A 23,800-nucleotide genomic window follows, 5' to 3' on the forward strand; every position below is an offset into this window, starting at 1 on the left:
TATTTGTTCCAAGCTCACTTCAATAGTAAAAAAGAAGAAAAAAAAAAAAAGTAAACTAATCTTCTTGACTCAATGAATTCTTTAGATTTTTTTTTTCTTTTTTTTTTTTGAAAACTCAATGAATTCTTTAGATGCCAACGGACCAAGTCCTTTTGTGATTTCGTCACATTTTTTTCCATCTTTTTATTATAATCATCTATTGAGGAAAAACTTTTAAATAAAGATAATTGTCATAATTTAGCAGCAAGTTGTTAATTGGATTAGTGATTTTACAGTGGCAGATAAAAAAAAAATATTTAATGGGGTCAAAAAAACATTTAATACATTTTAATGGAGTCATTTGATAAAATACAAGTAATTTTTATAGCTAAAAAAATAATTTTATAAGAATTTTTTTTTTTTTTTTCATCCTCAAGTGGGGGTCAAGGGACCCATTCAAATGGCTTGTATCCCCCAATGTGATTTTACAAAGAATAAAACCGCGATATCTTATTAGGAATAATTGACGACTTATACATGTATGTTATCCAATAGTATGTCTGTGATATCATTGTAACTTATATTCGCTAAATAGTCAGTAAATTATTAAATTGAACATGTCTTTAGAGATTAGTTGTCAAATGACACACCCTAAGTAACCTCAACAACATATACGTTCAATTTCATTCATCAAACCATCAAAGATATCATTAAGTTTCTCTTGCAAAGTTAGGCTTGCTCTACTCAATGAAATAAATTATACAGTAGTAAAAATAAGTAAACTTATACTTCGTAATTCATAACAAATTAGTAGGGATCAACAAAAAATGAGTTTAGTTGAGCAAAATGCATCAACCAGCAAACAGCAAAAATAAACCGAAGATAACAAAGCCTTGGTCAGATAAAAAGAACCTCCCCTAGTCATATTCGATAGGTCGGTTGAGTGTTTAACCTCTTGAATGGTGTCTAATCGGTTGTTTGATGTGCTCAACCTTTAGTAACAAACTATTCCAACTTTGCTTCATAGATTGGGTTTACTACAAAGGTGCTTTTCACTTGAGACGCTTTTTCGCCCCCCCCCCCCCCCCCCCCCCCCCCCCCCCACCCACAGAAATACTCTACACTAAGAAACTGATATAAAAGATTAGAGCATTATTCTATATACTTGGATCGAACAATAATTATGTCAATATGACAAGCACAGAAACAGTTTAACCTGGTTTTCAGTCACATGAGCAAATACATCCTTTTGACATCACTACAGATCATAAAGCATGTGCTGCAATTAAATTAATACACCTATAGAAAACACTAGAAAACCCAGGGCTTTACAACTTTAGAGCCGGGGTTGTAAAAACAACATTCTATCGACAAGAAAATCTAGGTCAGATGAACTAATATAAAAAAAGGAAGATAGAAAATGAAATACATGAAAATTCAAGCTTAAGGGACCAATGCACCATAAACTACAACACAAACATCAATGGCAATACTAGTAAAATTTTCATGAAACACTCGTCTTTGTTGTGCTTCTATACCTCCATTGCCATGCTCCTACTTGAACAAACTGTATAAATACTCCGACATGCTGGGTGCTGATCTCTTATGTATAGTGCATTATAGCACGGGTAACATTTATCATCCTGAAGCTCAAGCATTTATTTCTGAGACTTCGATGAACTTTTGGAACAATACTAGTTAGGATTGAAGGATATTGCAGAAACCACAATCACCCTTTATTTCCATATCTTAACAGCACAGTCATGCCCTGCTGAAGCAACCATTCCAGTGACAGATGCTGTTAAAGCTGATACAATATTATCATGTGCTGGTACCGTCATGCTCCTATTGTCAGCCATATTCCACAACTCCAAGGACTGACCAAATTGAAAAATTCAAGTTAATAAGTTATCGTATGCAATTCTAAGGGCTTTATTTTAAGTAAGACAGATATCATCAAACTTGAGCTACATATTGTAATGATTTCTTCACATAAATGAGAACAGTTCCAGGAAAATAAACAGCAGCAAGCATAAAAATCTCCGTAGATAAGCTCTTATAGTCCTTTTGGATGGAGCGGATCAGTAGCAGTAGTCAAAAATTGGTAAAACAGTTGGATAAGAAAAAACTAAGCAAGGCTATTAAATCACATAAACTGAGCGGAAAATGCCTGTCAAGGTCAGATTCACCAAATCAATACTAGAGACAATATATGTTGTCATACTAGCGTTTATATCATGGTGCTTGCCTGCTTGGATAGTGACAATTAAAACTAATCAAGTGTGAACTCACTGATAAGGCGCCCAACACCAAACCATTCGGACTTAGGTAATCTGTTTCTTTTAGAGTGAGGATGGTATATGATAATTTGTAATGTTCTCTCTAGGCCTTGAAATTTCTAGCCTTTGGGCTGGGATTTTCTATGTTATTAGTTTCCCATAAACCTAATAACCTACTGTCTTGGGGGCAGTTCCTTTCAGCTCGTTAGACATAAGATTCCCCCCACCCCAAAAAAAGGGCACATCAGAAAAAGCAACTTATATCTTCCATTCAAGGATAGGAGTTACCCGTGTGCCTCCAACCACCAAGAGCGTTGGGAAACTGGGATGAAAAACACATGAATGGAACTGATTTCCATTCGAGCACAGCTCATGAATGCAATCTCCTGAGGTCAATGACCACACTTTTACACTATCTTGACTGACAGATGCCAGAAGTTCTCCACTTGCATCCCAGCATATGTAGTTTACAACATCAGAGTGTGCCTACTCACATTAAAACATGCACCATGTTAAATGCAAAATCTTGTGCATATATTAAGGCATATGCTTCACTGGCAACACTATCCAATGCTAGCTCTTTAAACTAACCTGGAAAGAGTGTGTTAGCCTGTCTGACTCAACATCAAAAATAGAAACAACTTTATCTGATGCAGCTGCGAGAAGCTGCCCTACTCTTGGCTGAAATCTCACTTGTGCAGTACCGCCCTATAATTCCAAAAGAATAGTGTCATTGATGGCAACTAAAAATCATTACATGTGGAAATGCTTATTAGAAGTGTTACTAACATTTTCTTAAGGCCTAGTTCTCTTCACCTTTATTATCCAAAAATGAAATTATTTTTTCTGGTTAAAACTGTTTTTTAGAGTTGTAATTATCTTTACTAATTAGAACCGAATTTAATGGTAAAAGCAATAAACTTGTTTTTACAGATATAAAACATAAGTACTTTCTAAGGTGAAGATGAGAATATGGGATCAGTATTACAGAAAAGCAACATAGGGATAGTAAACTAACCTTTGACATGCGGATACAGGAAAATGGACTCATGCTCCAGTAGTGAATATCACTGTTACTGTCGCAAAAACAAAAAAGATCATTCTTTTTAGGGTGGAAATCAAGAGACATAACATGGTTGCCTCGTCCAGGATAGACATTCATACAACAGCTGGGCTGCAAGGACAGAATTGAAATGATTAGTCAGATATCAAAGTGCAAACAACAAGTGTTTGATGTAATTTGCAAACCGACATTGGCTGCATCCCACAATCGCACAGATCCATCAAATGAAGCCGTTGCTAGATGGGTTGAATTTGGCCTGAAACGAACATCCGTTATTACAAGTGTATGATCCTCAGGAGTACTCTCTGTTTGCAGAGTATCCATGTTCCAGAGAACAGCCTAATTACAGGGGAAAATCACATTAGAAATTCAGCCATTTGCAATCTTACAAAAGGCAATAACCAAATTGTGCAACAATGAAAATCAAGCCAGGTGACGCATCTAATCCATACAGCAACTTATCTTATCTTATTGCTAGGATTTGACTGTTAACCGACATTCCTTCTCAATTGTATGCACATCACTAGGTTCAGATGAAATTTGGGAAAGTCATACAGTTTTGAAATGATTAAAGTAACTTAGTTTACTGCAAATACTAATCCAGGAGGATGTCAGCACCGTTTATACAAGGTAATAGAGAAATGCAAGTCTTAGGATTAGTGGATTCTGTATAATTTGTTCAGCCAAAGAAAGAAAAAATAGAACACACTTAAGCAGAGATACTGATTACTTAATGGCAGGTGATGAATAAAATACATAATATATACCTTTTTGTCATGCCCCGCACTGGCCAAATACTTCCCATCTGAAGAAAAATGGCAGCTGGTGACCTTATTTCTTGTACGTATACAACCCACTTCTGAAAATGAAAATCCTGAAAAAGCAGCAGCTTCTATGAGAATTAGAAGGAAATAAAAAACTGCCAAAAGCATGCACTGTACAGTAACAAAAGACATCTACCCTTGGAGGGCTCTGGTTTTGGTTCAGCTGGACTTTGTTTAATGGATCCATACAGATCCTTTCCATCCCCTCCATCATGTGACAAGAACGACTCCACGTTATCATCTAGAGAACCAACATCTCCAAACTGATCTATGTCATCCTGCAAAAGAAATGGCATCTTGATCACAATATCTAATTGACAAATAGCATTTTTGTGGTGATTTAGATGACGTATCAGCTAACACAAATTGGTCTTTCAAATAGATGAACCGATATTTCTCAAGTCATTGAGGAGTGAGGATGGGTAGCTATCAGTTCATCTTCTTCTTACTAACAAACAGCTAACAAGGACAATAAGAGCTGACATAGGTCAATACAATAGATGAATTATGACCCTTCTGCAACATCATAATAAGTGTGCTTCTGGAATGCACAACCATACCCACAATTTTTTTATTAACCTTCTGTACGTATAGAATAAGTTTTTGATGATGGGCCGGTGTGTATCATTGCACATCATGTGGATTTGTTTAAGTTGGCATGGATAATTAACGATATCATGGCAAGTGGTGATGAGGAAAACTAAGTAAAGTAAGTGGGCAAAGGATAGGTATTAGTTATGTTCACTTTTTTGCCATCTTATGACCCTTATAATCTGCAAGTCACCATAAGTATTTTCTTTTTAAATCACATCTATTAGGTTTGACTGATAGTCAAAGGTTCAATATTACATCCAAGAGATTGAGGATTCAAGCATAGGTAGACTCTTTCAAGTAATAGATACATTAAACGTTCAAAAAAAAGATGCACAAATACCATTTAGGATCAATACAGCCATCAACGCAAATTCTAGATATCATAAAACACAAAATGTCATACCAGCTGATTTGAAGATGAAGCCAGTGCTCCGGTTCCTTCAGCACCATACATCAATAAGCTTTTAGGCATGCTGTTAACCTGCTGCAGACTGTTTGCTGGTCCAATCCCATCACCAGGTGTATGAGTTGATGGAGGAGAGTTAGGTGAGGGGCCTACAGTGTTGCCAGTTCCTGTACTGTTTGCTGGTCCAGAAGAAGAATGTTGTTTTCTTTTTCTATTATTCTGTTGGATACAGAAAACAAATCAGAATTAAAATTGTACAGAGTGGTTAGATAAATCTGTATAAGCTGAAATAAATGACACGCCATAGTCTCAATACACGCCGTGTAGGGAAAAATATATTCAAGTATTTTACAGTAAACAATGAGGAGGGTGCGGGGTCATGAAGGGTGTAAAGGGTTTTTGTAATTTTCCCTCTAATGGACAACCTGTTGTATTTGCTGCTGCTGTAACTGCTCTTGCTGCTGAGAGGAAGATTGTTGCATCTGACCCATCTTCATCTATGAATACACATGCACGAAGAATAAATCAATCAATCAAGTCTCTAATATCATAAGCACATATACACAGAAAAAATTCTGCTGAAACATACATCCATTCTAGCTAATATTTTACAGGGAACAAGATTGCGGATAAAGCTAATAAAACAATTTTAGTTTTACTTTCATCAATTCTTTTTCAAAAGAAAGCTACAATATTATTAATGAATTGCAAGATGCTCAGAGCTTATAGGAAGACTTGTGAAGAGAAAATTTAAAAAAAAAAAAAAAAAAAAAAAATGAGTTCATTTGACAAGTGGAGATTTGTGACAAACATAATGACAGAATGAATAGCCCCCAGCTCCTACTTGGGGAGTAAGTTATATTGAATTATCAATGTTGTACAAAGCAGCAAATACCCAAACAACAGATTTTGTTGACAATTATTGATCTCTGCATCCAAACCACCTAAACTCAAGCTTTTGCATGGGTTTCTTGCTACGGGCAATCAAATTCAGCATGAATGAATATTGTTTGGTAAGCGGTAAGCCAGTCATATGATTATTGGGCTTCTAAAGCCTCTAGGTGTTGAAGTACATGATAAATAACTAAAATGATCATACATGTCAGCCTTAATGCTGCTGCCCAAGCAACTGAAAAGAGATAAATAAATAAAATAAAATAAAATAAAACCTGTGGTGAACTCGATTGCATTGGAGAGCAGACATCATTTCTAGCAGATTGAGCTTCTTTTGTATTCATGCTACCCTTTGGTAAGCCATTAAATCTTCTAGGATCATTATCTCCATAACTTGGTGAACTTCCAAGGCTGTTTTGTGCCTGAGCCTGTGACAGGACTTGCTGCTGCTGAGCCGCCAAAAGAATTTGATTTTGAATTAGAGGCTTCTGTGGCATCCTCAAGGTGTCAATTCCCTGTTAATAAACTCAAGACATCTATACTAAGAAGGTTTGAAACAAATTATAGTACACATCTATGGACCTTACAAGGGGACTTACAGTTAAGGGCCAACCCTTCAAAGGAAGACTGTTGATGCCGGCGGGACTCAAACCTGAACATAGAGCTTCATTAATAGTATGAACTGTGAGGCCAATTCTTTTTACCATTGAAAGTACAAAAAATTATGTAGGAAATTCAAATTCAGAGGGCTTATAAGGACAGAACGTAACAAACAGGCCATATTATATTATTATCAGTGTCACCCACTAAATAGAAAACCAATGAATTCAAATGCTTTGTGAAATTCTAATAAAGAATGACTATTAAGTAAAAGTTAGGCCATCACCAAGTATATCTGAAACAGTAAAAAGGACATAAGAAAAAGCAGTCTAGAGCCTTGACCATGCCAAGGAACCTGTGTGCAAGTTTGGTCATATGAGTATGACCCACAAGACCACAAGTCAAGACAGGCTGCCAAAAAGGAAATGCGTACAGTGTACATGTTCTAACAAAGTATATTAAGCTAAGTTATGCTTAGAGTAGAAAGGATCTATGAATAAAAGCCTCTACTAAGGGCAGTAGCGCTTTCACCAGGGCCCTCATCAATAGTATAACACGCCTTGAAGAGTGTAAGGGGCAAATAGTGCTTTGATCGTTGGACCTCTTATAAAAGATCTGTCTGGTCAAGATCAAATAAAGGACGAAGAATCGCCAAAATACAGCCTGAATATTATTTTAAGCCCTCAAAATCCCTTACTCCATTAATTCACCCTCCTCAGCAACATGTATAACCTTTGACATAATGTGCTGAGAAAACGAAGATAGACTGGGCAGGCATTCTCTAAAATATTAAAAATCAAGCTGCACCATACAACCTTCTAATTATCTATTTGTAGGCACTGCTTTCTTGTACAAGAGAACCTCCTACCATAAAAAACGTTCTTGGTGGAAAAAAATGTGAATGAAAGATCCCACTGAATTAAATTGGGTCCATGAATCTAAGAAATAGTGATAATTCTTTTTCCTTCTTGTCATTAGCCATCATACCAAAATAAGGCGAAGAGAGCCTCAGCAACTCAAAGAAAAAGAAGAAGAAGAATTTCTAAGATACTTTTGGGACAAAGGGAGTATATTCCTATGAAATTGTATTTCTAAGATATCTGAGAAATCAAATAATGTCCTCTATTAAACTCCAATAACCTTATATATATAAGAAGATTTATCTTCTACGATTGTAGTCCTGCCACCATCCAGATATAGGTAAATGAGGGTGGAAATCACCAATTATGATGAAAGATCAATGTTTGCCACTAAATCATCAATACCTCAACCAGCTATTTGACATAGGTCTTCATGCGAGGCAAATGAATATAATAAATGGAGTATCAACTGTATCATATTAACATTAGGAACCAATGGATGGATTCAAATATTGTAACTCTGATGTCCAAGACTAATAAGAATAGAGGTAGATGTATCAAGCTTAGTTTGAAGGTTAGCTAGATGACTAGAGGATCCAATGTATCTTAGTAGCAGCATGTGACAGCATAAACTATTGTAAACAGCCACTACAGAATCAATGCCTTCAACAATATATTAAGGGTTAATAGGCACTGGTTGTACTGACAAATTAAAACACAAGAAAATGTACTTAAGAAAAGCAGAAACCATCAGAAAGAGAAAGGAAGGCATGGCTCCAATACGAGTACGACTAGCACATAGATAGCTACCCAGCTCGGAAAAACATTGCTATCAACATGATAGAGTGAAGAGGAATCACATAGCCAAAAAGACACTTTTACGGTAAAAAAGGCCTCAGCACTGGTAAATTGCTTTAAGTTGTTGCTTTTTGCAGCTAGGGACAAGTAGCTAAAGTCTTTGGGTGACTAAAACTACAATCAACCCCCAAAAAAAATGAAAGCTTTGAGGTGTAGACGATGGAAAGTGAAAGAATAAATCTAGTAGAGAAGTGCATAACTCAATTGTAGACCTTAAATGGCTTGTTTAATTTAAGATATTGGAGGAAAAAAAAAAAAGAAGGAATATTACTTTAAGACCTTCAACAGTGACAGCTAGTTAGCTTTGGAAGTTTGGATGTACTTTCTAATATTTTAATTTTGGATTCCCAGCTTATCCTAAAGTTCGTAAAAAAACATCTAAGATGTTACATACATCAATATTACTCCTCAAAATTCTAATAAACTTTAAAATCTTGCGCTACAGCCTGCAAGTTTATTCCCTAAATTAAAGAAAGGTGTTTTGGGAAAGATTGTCACAGAAATTGATATGACTTCACTAAAGCAATCCAAAAGTTTAGTGTGAATGTTAATTTTCATAATGAGAAAGGGAGAGTATGACCATTCTCATCTATACATTGCCTTGGTGTCAAATGGCTGCTAAGAAGTTATTTTGAAGACAGCTTCATCCTCCATAGCTACCTAGAATAAGATGAATGCATCACATGCACAAACTATCAGCTATCTCAAGTGCTTTACTTGCACTGCATAGCTCCAGCTGATCTAGTCTATTCATAATCTCTCGTATAGTGGTATATCTTTTCAATTATAGATCATTCACCTCTATCTATTATCACACTAATGCAGAGAAAAGATAGGAAAATATAGGAAAACATCATGCTAATTCTGACCTGCACTCCCAAGTCCAGATTTCGATTGCAAAATCGCCTGACCATAAATGGACGAAGGATCCATGGGTAATGATTTCTGTGCTCCACCTATGCTCACCTCACTCTTGATATCCTGTACAATCCATATGTTACACATAAAAAGTTAGTTGTAACTTGTAATGCAAAGGCAAACTCCCTGACAGCAGAAATAAAAGGAAAGGAAATTGATCATAAAAAGGAATACAGCTAACTAGAACAACTCACAGATGTCATATGAGGCCGTGCCTGGATTTGCTGCAAGGCTGCAGACATGCCCCCTGAATTACCTTGGATCAACTGGCTGAATCAACAAAATTTACAAAATATATGATAATGTTTCAAGACTAGAAAAAAGAAGAAGAATAACACCTTAAGCTAAATCCCTAATAATTTGGCCAAAAAAAAATTACCCTTGCTGATTGTTTGCTGATTTGAGGAGGGCCATCCTGTTATCCATGATACCTGGATATACATCTGACTAGATTAGAAAGAGATTTATTACACAACCTTTATAATCTACTGGTCAATAAATTATTTTCGCCAACTATAAACAATAGATCTACACACCATTTACAGGACCACCAAGGGGAGGATGGTTAGGACCTCTCTGCATCTGAGCATTCCGCTGCTGCATGAGCTGCATCTGGTGAATCTGCAGCTGCTGCTGCTGCTGCTGTTGTTGCTGCTGCTGTTGTTGCTCTCTAGTCTTCATTTGTTGTGTCTGATTTCCAATAAGAAGCGCAAACTCTATAATGAGCCCTTATTTTTTAGTCACTATTTGTTTACTTCACATATCAGAAATCAATTTGTCTCACTTAAATTAACATTGCACCACTATCTGTCGTTTGGAAATTCCAATGCAATATCTAAGCTCCTAAGTCTGGAATCATCAGTTACATGCTCACATCATCCCATTATGAAGAATTTATCATGATTTGCTAAATGAGCCATGCACTGCCTTAATTCCGTTTTTTTCATAACATGTCACATAATCATATTTGTTTCTACAGTAACTCTTTAACACCATTTTTTAGTCCTATTTTGGCAAACTTTTGATACCAGCTTAACCTTTCCTGCAACATACAAATCTCACATGCTAATCTCTCTCCTACTTTTTCATACTTAAACCCCACATGCACCTGAACTCTTCCTACCCCGCACAATCCCTCATGCAACACTCTCTCTCATACATAATACACAAATTCCACATGCAACACCTTCCATACTTCTTACACAAAACCCTCATGTAAGACTCTATATCCTACTTTTTCTTACACAAACTTCACATGCAACACTCTCTCATATGGGTCATATCCACCTAGGCCATGTAACATCAATAATTCTAACAAACATAAGAGGAGAAGAGGTGTTCAAATATAAAGCACAATCCAATTCTATTCAAATAAATTTGCTTGCTCCAAAAAAAAATTTAAAAAATAACAGTAGTTACATGACTATTTATTTCAAACAAACGAACAACTCGTAAAGGAATTAAGGAGGTAGGCAGAAGCAAGAACGCAAATGAAACAAGCCAGGTTAAAGGTAGAAGGTACCTCAATATAAGCTGCAGCAGCTTCAGAATGCTTTTCATTCGTTCTAGCAATAAAGATGTCCCAGAAGACGGACCACCATTCAAAAAGAAACCCACCAGGAGCATCAATAGCTGCAATGAGAGAGAAAAATATATATGATAGTGATAGTGATGCCCTTTTGCTCACTGGCTGATGATCTAATCGACAAAGCTGGTGTAAGGATATAAAAATTACCAACTGGATCAGTAGCCACCTTCCCTTCCGCCATAAATGCTTTGGCAGAATTATGCAATTTTCTTTTCAACAAATAATCATGGATATAAACATCCAGCCTACAAAAAAAAAAAAAAAAAAAAAAAAAATCATTTTAGAGAGTCATGCATTGCAGCCTACAGTTGCTTAAAACCTGATTGCTCGCAAGCATACCATTTTTCATCCAAAGCTTGTTCGCTCTGGACGTCAAACGATTGATACCATAAATTTGAATACGATAATAGTGGATGGAGCCGGAATCCAAATATCTAACAATCCCTCCAGTTCAAAATAAATGCAAGCTTCTCATCAAGTTAACTCCCATAATTTTTTAACTTTTCCAGGTGATAGTTCACTCTTTGTCAACCAAAAGACGGTGCTGTTCTCTAAAAGCTAACTCTACCAGCAAAAACAATATATTTGCGCTATTTGCCTATTCCAGAACACTTACTAGCCTCTACCAGCTACCCTACAACACTACTTCATGGAACACCTTTTCTTTTTGTTGATTTTTTATGCAAGTCCCAACTCTAAAAGCTACTTGAAAAGTTAAGGCCGAGCATGAACTTTATCATGACTGCAGGACAACAATATTATTAAAATACATCCATGCAAGTTAGACCAATGAACCAAAATAATATTACGAGGGAGAGTAGGAGATTGCACATTTACTTTAAGATACAAAACACTCTCCACCCCAGAATCAATGTAATTGTAACCATTTCAGGTCTTTTTGCTAATCCACTTTCCATACATAGTACTTCCTCTCTTTAATACTTCGTATATTAATTAACCTTAATTAACTTTGGGTCAACTCTTGTATACTTGTATCATGTAAATGATCAATATCCAACATGACTCGATACATATCTTAGCTTCAAAAAATCTAGCAATTAACGAGCTTTGTACCATTAAAATCAAATATCCCCTATGATTTTGAAACCGAGGCAGTAAACTCGCGATTTTCTCACACTAATGTCAATTAGATTCTAAGTAATCTAAATGAATTAATTTTTCCACTTATTAAATACAAGTATCTAAATTATCCAACTATCAAAAAGAATTTTACAAGTCCTCAAAATTCACCCAAAAATTCAAATTTGACATATTTTTTACGCCGTATACGAGTATACATAGCACGGAAACATCCATCTACAACTAAATTTAACAACGATTGAGGTCAAAGCTAACAATTAAAAATGTTACACTATTCCTCCAAAAAATTAAAAAAAAAATTAAAAAAAAAATGTTGAACTACTACAGCCTTTATATCCAGTCAACATAAACGAAACAAAGCAATAAATCTCAATACTTACATCTTATCAGCTTCCCAATTACTCTGCGCCATTATTACTAGCTCGATCTCTCTCTCTTCTGAAAAAAAAACAACAAATCCGATAATCAGAATTACCTTATATAATCCACTCACCATTTCATTTACACAAAAATTACTCAAAAAATCACAACAAAAAACGCAAAATTAACACAAAATTATAGCTATAGCAGACATCAATCACCGCATTTTCAATTAAACATCATTAATTACAAGATCTACACACAAATTAACAAAATTCAAGCAAAAATCACAACTCATTTTTTTACAAAATAACAAAAAATTCACAACAAAATTAAATTAACAAGCAGAAATTAAACACAGAAGAAGAAAGGAGATCTCTGACCTGAAATTAATAAGATTAGAGGTGAAGAAGATGATCAAAGAAGAGAGAGAAAGAGGAGAGAGAAAATTTCTGGAGAAGTGAAATTTAGGCTCTCGAGTGGAGAAGAAATTGGGCAGAAGTAATATTTTGCTTAGAGAGTTGAAGAAAATGAGAAATAAAAATAAAAAAGAAAATAAAAAAGGTGACGTTAAAAGTGGAAAAAAATAAGGGGAGATATGAAGGGAGGTGGATACAGCACACAGCTGTTTGAGTTGAGTTGTGACGTTTGAGTTTGGGTTCGGGTGGAGTGTTTGATCGATATTTACTAGGCTCGGAATATGTTGCGGCTATGCGTTTACCTCTTTTTTAGTGCGTCATAATAATACCACTATAATGGTACCGAAGTTTGATGATTTCTGTGTGACGATATGTATAAATACAAGAGGACAATATCGGTAGTAAAAGGATTGGTGTACTTGGTGAGGAATTCACGAGTTTATAAAGTTGAACTCTCTTAGGTTGTGACTAGTGTACAAGTACAATATCTTTTTAGATAGTTTATAAAAAGAAAACAGTTCTAATGTGTGTTTTGTACACGATTTTGGATTTGTTGGTTGATGAAGATTATTCATGTTTATTGAGAAGGCAATTTAGTGGTGGATTGATTCTTAAATCTAGGTGTGATTCAGGAGAGCAACCATCACGTTTTATACGATAGTTTTTCGGTTTTACGTAGTTTTTTAGACGAGGATATTATGGGCGTGGCGCATGGCCTTTTTCATGCCTGTGTTCACCCTTTACTTTGTTTTGTTTTCTTTTCGTTTTAGTTTTTGTTATTTGGTGAGGAATTCACAAGTTTACAAGCTCGAATTCTCTCAACTACGGTACTTGGGCTGTGAATCCCTTTATCCTCCCTCCTCACTCCCAAAGATCTAGTCCACAAATATAGGACTAAAAAACCATGAAGGTTGTGGTTTGACCATGATTCTTCTCTCCTAACCATAAAAATAAATCGATAAAAGTCTTAATTTTCCTTTTGTACACAATGTTAGAGATTAGGTAAATTAATGTATACGGAGTGAATAAGTGGAGATTTGTTGGTTGGTGAAAATAATCCATGTTTATCGAGAAGACAATCTAACGATGGATTGGCTCGCAAATCGGTGTGACTTATGAGAGTAGCTCTCACGTTATATACGATATTCCTATCGCTTTAGGTAGTTTTTGAAACGAGAATTCCTATCGCTTTAGGTAGTTTTTGAAACGAGAATATTGTGGGTGTAGGAATGTGGGTGCATGGCCTTATCATTCATGATTTCATCATTCATCTTATTTTCTGTTGATTTTAATATTACTTTTTCCTATTGTGGAGAACTTCACTAGTTTACAAGGTCAAATTCTCTCAGTTGCAATACTTGAGGTCGAGGGGAGGATTTCTTATCCTTCCCTTTCACTCCCAACTTCGAGTCTAACTCGCAGAATACTGGACAACCAAAAAAAATTAATAATAAAAAGATCAAGTTAGTGTTGAAGTCTGGTCAAGATACTTAATTATCTCCATACTGTAGAAATAAATAAATAAATATATAATTAATAAAAAAAAATAGTAGTAATAATAAAAACTTCTTCATTTATAATCAATTTTAGAAAAGTGAATTAAAGATACGGAGTAAGTGGGGATTTGTTGATTGGTGATGATTATCTATGTTTATTAAGAAGGCAATCTAGTGGTGGATTATCCACACGCAAATCTAAGTGTTACTTAAGAGACCAACCCTTACGTTGTATACAATATGTCTTCAACTTTAGGTAATTTTTAAAACAGGGATCACATGGTCTTTTTCATGCCTAATTTCATCCTTTATTTTGTATTTTTTTTTTTCAATTTTAGTTTAAGTGATGAATTTACAAGTTTACAAGGTCGAGTTCGATCTCTCAGTTGGGGTACTTAGGAGTGAGAATCCCTTATCCTTTCCCCACACCCAAAAGTCATTGAAAGTGTATAGTATGACTGTATGAGAGGTCGATGTTCAATGTTACAATAATCTTAATTATGATGCATAGTGGGACATAAGACAAGTATTTCGAACAAAGTAAGCTCTTTTTTTTTCTTCTTATTTGTCATACATTTAGAATCTTGTGAAATTTAAATACAAATTGAATCAAACTATTAATGTAAAACTAAAAGCATAATCATCATGCGGGATCCTTTTAGATTCTTCTAGAAGTTTAATTTTCAAATTAAATATGGTAATTTCAATATTTTTTTTACTCTATAATACATAACTTTAGATATTCACTACGCTGCTCTTTATTATACTACCTCCGTAATATATTTGTAAACACATAAAATTTGTACGTGCACCACATTAGATGTGATGCAGGTCAAAAGTCAAATTATTGACTCGATATTATTTGACAAGTATTAAAAATTAATTACTTATTAGCTCAGTCTAATTATTTTTATTGAGTTCATTTACTTTAATGGTTAAAACCCTAGTATAATAGATGGATCATAGCTCTCTATTTCATTTGAGAGGGGGGAGGAAACCAGGAGCCTACATTAGAAAACAAAGAAAGTTTCTCAAAACCCTACATATCTCCAAAAAAAACCGCTCGGATCTAAAAGGAGAACACCAAGCATTTGACGTGTTGTTCTTGTTCTACTCTAGCTAGAAGATCATTCGTAGACGAAATCAAGTCTCGACGACCCTCAACACGAAGATTGAAGAGCAATCCTTGGACGAGATCAAGTCTCAAAGTATTAGCTTGCATTATCTTCGATTGAGATCAAGCCTTGACGACCCTTTATCAAGAATTCAAGTTAGTCCATGAATCTAATCAAAGTCAAAGTGGCCTAGAGATCGAATTAGGGGATCAATTAGAGATTGTTCCCATAAATTATCAAATTAATAAAGTTATTGTTCCCATAAATTTTCAAATTAATAAAGTTAACTTTTTGAATCTATATTTACAGATTTAAAATTTGTATTTACAATATTATTTGCAAATTTTGGGTATTATTTGTGAGATATACAAAGTTAAAAAAATTGCTAATAATATGTAATAGAGGTAGTATTGAAAATTACTCCGTATATAAAAGGCTAACATATAAAGAGAGGACCGAAATAAAATTTACTAAATAATTAATTCCTCGTCTTTGTCGTGTAGGACCTTTTTTTTTTTTTTTTTTTTTTTTTGAAGGGTGTAGGACCTTATTTTACTATGAATAATACTAAGGTGTTTGTTTTTTTATTTTTTATTTTTTTTATAATAAAATATTAAAAAATATTAATAGTACGAAGTACATAATACTAGTACTTCGTGTTTTTTTTTTTTTTTTTTTTTACATTTACATAGAAATTATATGGTAATATGCAATAATTTGTAAACACAAGACACACACTCTAATCCAAAACACCAGTCTGATTGTCTGAATAATACGGAGTAAAAATGAAGGATGAGAAAAAGAAAGACCAACCATAGCTCTTTACAGTTGAGGTTGTACTTTGCATATGCCCCACGGCCATGATTGTATGCTTCTCTATGGGGGTTCAATCTAAATAGACCTTTTATTTATTTATTTTTTCTTTTTGAGGTAATATTTTTGTTAGATAAAATGATGGGAGTGAATGGGTTATGCTTCCCACTAACAAAGATATTTTAATACGGAGTATCTCTCTTGCAACTAGCACTGAGAATCTTTACATACACCCGAGTGTAAGGGGTATTAAAGGATATTTTTTGCTTAATTTATCAATTAAATTAGCAAAAAATTTCACTTTTTTTTTCCTATAGTTTTCTTTTTTAAGTAGTGAGATAAAAAGTGAAAAACCCTATCATGTACAAGTATTCGAATTCTAAAGGCATCATGTGTAAAACTTACATGAAATGTCCAAAAAAAATTAATTTTAAATTTAAAACACCAATAATTTCAAATACTTGTAGAAGTTCCAAAAATTAAAATGTTCAAAAACTTACGTCGGATGTTTGTAAAACTTATATCCTTTTTTTTTTTTTTTTTTTTTTTTTTTGAGGGAAAGTAAAAACTTATATCTAAACTTAATAAATATATTTTATACACAATATTTCATATGTCAAAACACTTTTACTCCGTACAAGCTTAAATGCATTTCATCATTATCTTAGGGAGATGTGACCCACACAATACAATATTGTTCATTAATTTAAAATTAAATGTCATTATAAGTCAAAGTCACAATTTAAATCAAATAGACCAATACATATTTAGAACTTGGCTATGAACTTACCACAAAAGTATTACGTTTGATTTGATATACATTGCAATACAAGTTGTAAACATACACACAATGATGTACACTAAACATCAACGACACCAAAGCATTTATAGCGAACAAATAAAAAACTTAGCTTAATAGTGATGAATTAATGGTTTGACCTTATAATTTGAAAGTCATGGGATCAAATTAAGTAAAAAAAAAACGGAGAAAGTATATATTAGGGGAGGTTTCTCTTATTTTTACCCCTCACTCTCAATGAGTTTGATTTTCCAATCCAAAATAGTAGAACACATACACCTACTTCGTATATATGTTTAAGGGAGCCCATACACATACTGACATGCTATCACCTCGCCTAGATTAAGAGACAATTTCATGACAAATTGAATTAGGGCATAATCTAATTGACTAAACTGAACAAAACTTTGGAGCTAAACTGAACAAAACTTATTCGAGCTAAACTGAACTAAAAATAATCTGAAGAGAACAGACTCACACTCCTTACTACGTAATATATATAGGCCGCTTGGTAAATACCAATATAAAATTATTCCTTGTAATAACTTTAGAGTTTACTTATTTTTCTTTTTTTCCTCTCTCTCTTAAGGGTAAAAAGGTTTAAACGCATGTTAAACATTGATTTACAAATTACAATCAGAAATTACCCAAGAGAATTGTCAAAAAAAAACGCGCCAATCACTCAACCCCTTTTTAACATTCAAGAATAATCCTTGCAACAAAAAACATAAAAAAAACATTGAAGAATTTTCCCGTGGTTGACATTCTAACGCAGGTAACACGTGTCCAAAAGGAAGTGGTCAGGTACTTTCTAGAACATCACAGAAAATGGGAGAAATTCACACACCAAACTTTCCTTCGCACTAACTATAAAAACCCAAAAAAACCCAAATTACTTTCAAATCCAAATTCGATTTACAAATTGCGGTGCATTCTTACGACTTTCTCTCTCCTCCCCAACTAACGCTTGCTCAGGTAAATTCCCTCTTTCTTTTCACAGATTTTACAAATTTAATTTAAATTAGGGTTTGCTTGAATGATTTGAGAATGATTGATTGTATATTTAGGGAATTGTTTTATCATTGTAAATTGCGATCGATCTATGCTTAATTGTTTTGATATGCATTTAATCAAAAGTTTTGATTTTTTTGGAGTTAATTGAAGTTGGAGAATTAGTTTGATCCGTTCATCATTGATTTCTTCTGGAATTGGGATGAAATTGCTCGAATTTGAGTTTATATTAGTACAATTTGCTTGTTTTAGGTGATTGATTTTTGGTTTTTATGGTGTACGATATTGAATGCAGTGTGATCAGTGTTTGTGTAAAGCGCATTATTGTAATTGTAGGTGCTGATTATACGGATTGCGAGTATTGTAGATCTGATGATGATAATTTAGGTATGGACATATAAATGTGTGCTGCTAGTATCGGCATTGGTTAAATTGAATTTATGGTACAAATGTTTGGTTGTAGATTGTTCCTAGGACAGAGTAGTTAGGGTTGAATACTGTATTTGGTGAGCAGCGTCTTGAATTGCTGGAAATTCTGAACTTGCTTGATGCTTTGATTTGTTACGAGTATTATGAAGCTATAAAGTTACAATCTGGCTAGATTAAGCGGTGGCAATGTCGTATCCGTAAACAAATGGTTAAGTTAGCTGAATTTTTTTGCCAAAGACCCTGTCTATTGTGTTATAGGAAGCTGAAGTATTAGGACAATTTCACCTTTTAGGCTGAAGTAATCTTATTCAGAGTAATAGCTATTTTTTTTTTCTGGCTTCGCACACCCTCTGTTCGTTTCATGTTGTGTAACATCTTTCTCAGAACTACATTGCCTTCATCCGTTTAGCTGCCAGCCTCAGTCACATGTTCCGTGCAGTTGCCAATGGTGGTTAAAAGGCTGTTTGTCAATTTTTTCTTTTCTCCCATTAGGTGTCTTTATCTCTTCATGTTCGATGAAGTCTAGTGTTTTTGGCCCTGTCATAGCCCCTCCCTCTTCAAGGCTACTTGGCCTATGGAATTTTGCATAGCCAGGAAACAATAAGTCACCAACCTCACCATACCCCTGATCAGATGTCTTCATCCCATTTTCAAACCAAACAAATTCTGGAGGGAAATGGCCAATTTTTAAAACTTATCTCAGATGCCACTTTCCTCCCAGGTTCGCAGTTTCCAACCACACATGCATGTCAGTAGTTTCCAAAGTTCCTATTGCCTAACTGGAACATTGGAACAGCAAAAATCCAATACTCTTTCCCTTTCGCTCATATCACTTTCACACAGCTTACTTTCGGAATAATTGAATTGAAGCATCATTTCTGATTTTCAATCATTGTCATTGATTCACCGGAGATGGGAGGATATTAGCATAATTTTTTTTTTTAATTCTTAACCCTGGGTGAATATCTTGTCCTTTACTTATAATTCATTCTAGTCTTAAGTTTAGGTCTCCTATTCATTTCAGGAGCTCAAAAGCTTATTGACAAAATATACTCTGATTTATTAGATTTGAAGGTCTATGCTATGTCTTGATGCTACTGGTGAGTTTACTTCTGATTTGGCTCTCATAAGGCATAGGATGTTTTATTGTACTTGCTTCGTAAGAGGTCCATTTAGTATTTGTCTCTCGCAATAAGAGTACTCTTTAGTGATTGGCTCTCTTGCAATATATTAGGAATGGGAGTACATCATAGGAGGTCTTTGAGACATTTGTGCCTAAAATTTGGAGTGAAGATCTTAAATACAGGAAATTTCTTCTATTGGGTATATGAAATCAATTCTTTAATGGGATTGAAGTGGAGACACAACTAATTTTGTCATTTAGTTGTAGTATTTTTCTAATTTCATTGTTATACAGACAATCAGTCTTTCGTTCTAGGGTATCATAAAGTTTTATATAAGATTATTTCACAATAGCACAGGCATTTACATTTCTTTCTTGGGATTTGTGGCACTTGCCTTCACCCATGTATATGGCACTTCGTAATATTAATAAGCCCAGATGGCATCACATTTTCAAGTGTGGTATAACATGTAATTTTATTTTTTATTTTTTTTGATTTTTTTTTTTTGGGTTTGGTAATGTGAAGCATTGGGTGGCTTTTGGCTAGCTTCTTTTTAGTTTGATGTTGCTTGAGCCTTTATGCAGCTTTGATAAACGGAATTTTTTATTTTCTTTTCAGGGCTGATTATTCTGGTTGGTGAATTTTGTTTTTGAGGATGGCTGAAGTAAGGCATCAACCAATAGAATACGCTTCTTGCTTGGTATTATTAATTTAATAATTTTCAAGCAATAGGATGGTGCTGATTTTGTTGTTTTCTTGTCATGCTTACAGGAGGGTCACAGAGTCACTTTGAATGTGTATGACTTGAGCCAGGGACTTGCTCGGCAGCTTTCTACCACTTTTCTTGGGAAAGCCATTGAAGCTATATGGTAGGTGATATATTGTATACTTGGATATAAGTTATTAGGGTGAAAAAATGTGGGAAAGTACTTGCCCCTCATCTGTATCACTCTGCAGTTATTGGGGTGAAAAATGCGAAAATACCATGGATGGGAGTGTTTTGAAATTTGAATCATTTGATTTAGCTAAAGTGTAATATAAGAACTCTTGAGAGATATGTTTTTAAACTCTTAAGAATTTTTTCACTTTCAGGCACACCGGAATTGTAGTTTATGGTAAGGAATACTTTTTTGGAGGAGGAATACAGCATGCTGCTGCTGGATCAACACAATATGGGACACCAATGAGAGTTGTAGAATTGGGGATCACATATGTGCCACAAGATGTGTTTGAAAGTTACCTGGAGGAAATCAGTGATCGTTACACTGCTGAAACTTACAGTTTACTTTCCCACAATTGCAACAACTTCAGCAATGAGGTTGCTCAATTTCTTGTTGGAACATCTATTCCAGATTATATTCTTCAGCTCCCTAATGAAGTTATGAGTAGCCCCATGGGTGCTATGATATGTAAGTTGTCGTTTCATTACACTGATCACATATCATTGCTGTGTCTTTTTCTGTTATCTCCTTAACTGTTTTTGTTGGTGTGTCCTTTCTTCTCAAGTCTGTTCCTTACCATCACTTTGCGTACTAGTAACTTTGTTTTGTTTTATTTTTATGTTAACAATTTTATGGATTTTATTGTTGATGGTAGACTTTTTGTTGAATTTGGTGTTGTCCTTAAGGTCTCTTCGAAATGTTTTGCGTTCAAATTATTTCACCCAAGCTGATTCTAGACTGATCTAGTTATTTTGAGCTATGTGACTTGTTTTGAAACTTGGTGTCTCTCTGAATGTAAGCTAATGAATTTGTGGTAAATTTCTGCAATTTTCTATTGATATTGAAGTGACAATTATTCTTGTATTGATTCATCAAAGCTGAAGTTCAAAATTGTGGGACGAATATATCAATAGTTGATATTTGTTTATCTTATTATTAGTTATTTTAATTACCTAACCAAAGCTGACGGACTTTGCAATCTTTGTTCACAGTGCCTATGATTCAGCAACTAGAGGCAACAATGAAAGCAGGGGCGGTTCCTCAAGCTCCTCAATTCAGACCATCACCATTGGGGCAGGCCGCAACAAGTGTTACTAGCAGTCAGAGCAAGTCCTCAAATGTGTCTGCCAAAGCAACTGAGAGCAATAGCAAATCTCAGGAGCAATCCGACAAAAAGGAGGAAGCAAACACATCTCAGAAGACTCTAGATAAAGAAGTGCCTCCTGCTGTTCAGCCAAAAGCACAAGAGACATCAGCTGATCCAGCAGAAGATCCTCTTGGTAATGCCAGAGGTAAAGTGCAAGAGGAAATAACCAAAGAGTTCGCTGCTCTCATGGAAACAGGGACTTTGAGAGCAAGTGAGGCCGCTGCTCTAGCAACTCGTAAAGTGATGGAGAGATATGGAAAGTTAAATGTTGCAATGTCTTAGAAACAATATCTTATGATCATTTTATTGATTTATTTTAAATTTTAACTTAATTAAATCTATATTACAAATTGCTACATAGCTTTTTTTTTTGAAGGAAATTGCTACATAGCTTTTCCCATGTTGAAGTGACGTATTGTAGTATTAACTGCTTTGACACATTGCATTGGTCACTCATTTTGATAATGGTCATAATGCTTTAATTGATTCAAATTCCTAGAAAATGAAACTATTTGAACTTAATAGAACTAAAAGGTTATTCTGTACTCCTTATTAATGTTTAGATGTAACTATTTGAATTGATTTAAACTTATCTTTAAAAAAAAAAAAATTTAGCTGAAAAGTGAATGTGGGTAGTTCTTAGTATCATCTTATTAATATCATTTTAGAAATGAAATATAGGGGCTGCACCCTCCTGCTTGAACTTGACAGTTCTTACCACCTCTGAAGCGTCGCTCTCAAGAATCACTATGCCATACTATTGTATAACGTTTAATACTATTGTGAACTTGAAGTACGAAGTTATGACCCAAATTTTAACATAGTGACCTTTATGAGGAAATACAAGTTTATAACTGTTATAAACTTGTCAAGTTTATAACATGGCATTTCTGTAATAAAATTGCATTGGAGCCCAATAAAGTATTATAAAGTATTGTAAAGTGTCTGACATCTTCCATGTGCACAAACAAACAAGCTAACGGTGGAGTACAAGCGTCCGTTAGGGTAAGTTTCACTCCCTAACCACGGTAATTTATAACCCCAACCACGGTAATTTGAAGTGAGTTAACAATTTACCACCTCTAACATTACTCTGCATCGTCTTTTGTGGAGAGAGAAAACACAATACACAAAACACACAGACTATAACACCATGGTAGATGAATTTCCAAGCTGTGTAGATCTGGGAAGTGGTAGCTGAATTTCCAAGCTTCTCCAAGCTCTTTAGATCTTCCAAGCTTCTCCAAGCTCTTGAGATCAGGGACGGGGTTGCTGAATTTCCAAGCTTCTCCAAGCTCTGTAGATCTGGGAAGGGGTTTTATTTCTCGCAGACGGAGGTAAGTTTCCTTTTCTGGTGGCTTTTTTCCCTTGATGTTGTCTAATTTCCTGGATATTTTAAGAAACACAAGCTTATGTAGTTGAATATGTGTTTTCCTATTATTATTCCTGGATTTTCCTCATTGTCTACTATTTTTATTTTTGTATAATAAAGTAGTTGTGATTGCTTATTTTTACTCTAATTTGATTGCGGTTTTAATAAACATTTTCTAGTTGAATTCGCCTGTAGTATGCATTACGCATATGAATACTAGGGGTTTTAATTAATTATTCAATTTGTGTGTGTTAGGATTTAATTATTTTGCCTGAATAATAAAGTAGTTGTGATTGCTTATTTTTACTCTAATTTGATTGCGGTTTTAATAAACATTTTCTAGTTGAATTCGCCTGTAGTATGCATTACGCATATGAATACTAGGGGTTTTAATTAATTATTCAATTTGTGTGTGTTAGGATTTAATTATTTTGCCTGAATAATAAAGTAGTTGTGATTGCTTATTTTTACTCTAATTTGATTGCGGTTTTAATAAACATTTTCTAGTTGAATTCGCCTGTAGCATGCATTACGCATATGAATACTAGGGGTTTTAATTAATTATTCAATTTGTGTGTGTTAGGATTTAATTATTTTGCCTGAATAATAAAGTAGTTGTGATTGCTTATTTTTACTCTAATTTGATTGCGGTTTTAATAAACATTTTCTAGTTGAATTCACCTGTAGTATGCATTACGCATATGAATACTAGGGGTTTTAATTAATTATTCAATTTGTGTGTGTTAGGATTTAATTATTTTGCCTGAGGAGCTTTAATTTCCTGATTTGCATTTTAAATTTCAATTAACT

At 34.4% G+C, this 23,800-nt stretch overlaps 2 protein-coding genes across 4 annotated transcripts; one reads left to right on the forward strand and one right to left on the reverse strand.

Annotated features, from left to right (window-relative positions):
• Positions 1–1,111: 1,111 nt before the first annotated feature.
• LOC145616645 (transcriptional corepressor LEUNIG_HOMOLOG-like) lies at positions 1,112–12,951 on the reverse strand. Of its 3 annotated transcripts, none has more exons than XM_081671404.1 (19): positions 12,708–12,951; positions 12,345–12,402; positions 11,011–11,108; positions 10,798–10,907; positions 9,812–9,965; positions 9,655–9,706; positions 9,470–9,545; positions 9,227–9,338; positions 6,639–6,691; positions 6,315–6,485; positions 5,571–5,642; positions 5,143–5,364; positions 4,282–4,423; positions 4,089–4,195; positions 3,511–3,660; positions 3,277–3,432; positions 2,850–2,966; positions 2,547–2,744; positions 1,112–1,856 (listed from the first exon to the last, which is right to left on the reverse strand). In XM_081671404.1, exons 2-19 carry the CDS (start codon positions 12,374–12,376, stop codon positions 1,716–1,718), a joined length of 2,163 nt encoding a protein of 720 aa, XP_081527530.1. In that variant the 5' UTR covers positions 12,377–12,402; positions 12,708–12,951; the 3' UTR covers positions 1,112–1,715. The 3 variants fall into 3 exon arrangements, with proteins under 3 accessions (XP_081527530.1, XP_081527529.1, XP_081527528.1); XM_081671403.1 differs by having other exon boundaries at positions 6,315–6,527; XM_081671402.1 differs by having other exon boundaries at positions 6,315–6,554; positions 12,708–12,950.
• Positions 12,952–17,828: 4,877 nt separating this feature from the next.
• On the forward strand, positions 17,829–21,990 carry LOC145617703 (uncharacterized). The gene is made up of 5 exons (XM_081672444.1): positions 17,829–17,941; positions 20,149–20,194; positions 20,302–20,399; positions 20,623–20,939; positions 21,464–21,990. The coding sequence occupies exons 2-5, from the start codon at positions 20,186–20,188 to the stop codon at positions 21,898–21,900; spliced, it is 861 nt and encodes a 286-aa protein (XP_081528570.1). The 5' UTR covers positions 17,829–17,941; positions 20,149–20,185; the 3' UTR covers positions 21,901–21,990.
• The last annotated feature ends 1,810 nt before the right edge of the window (positions 21,991–23,800 follow it).

This window comes from Chenopodium album, chromosome 26 (genome assembly GCF_948465745.1).
Source record: "Chenopodium album chromosome 26, dcCheAlbu1.1, whole genome shotgun sequence".
Lineage (NCBI taxonomy): Eukaryota > Viridiplantae > Streptophyta > Magnoliopsida > Caryophyllales > Amaranthaceae > Chenopodium > Chenopodium album.

Bases quoted from the DNA above. Each gene is read 5' to 3' on its own strand.
- LOC145617703 (XM_081672444.1), top strand. The intron at 20,400-20,622 runs GTAGGTGATATA...TTTCACTTTCAG, and splicing joins AAAGCCATTGAAGCTATATG to GCACACCGGAATTGTAGTTT. The intron at 20,940-21,463 runs GTAAGTTGTCGT...CTTTGTTCACAG, and splicing joins CCCCATGGGTGCTATGATAT to TGCCTATGATTCAGCAACTA.
- LOC145616645 (XM_081671402.1), bottom strand. From the start codon at position 12,376: ATGGCGCAGAGTAATTGGGAAGCTGATAAGAT. The intron at 6,692-9,226 runs GTCAGAATTAGC...CTCTATGTTCAG, and splicing joins ATCTGGACTTGGGAGTGCAG to GTTTGAGTCCCGCCGGCATC. The intron at 5,643-6,314 runs GTTTTATTTTAT...GTGTATTCATAG, and splicing joins TGCAATCGAGTTCACCACAG to ATGAAGATGGGTCAGATGCA.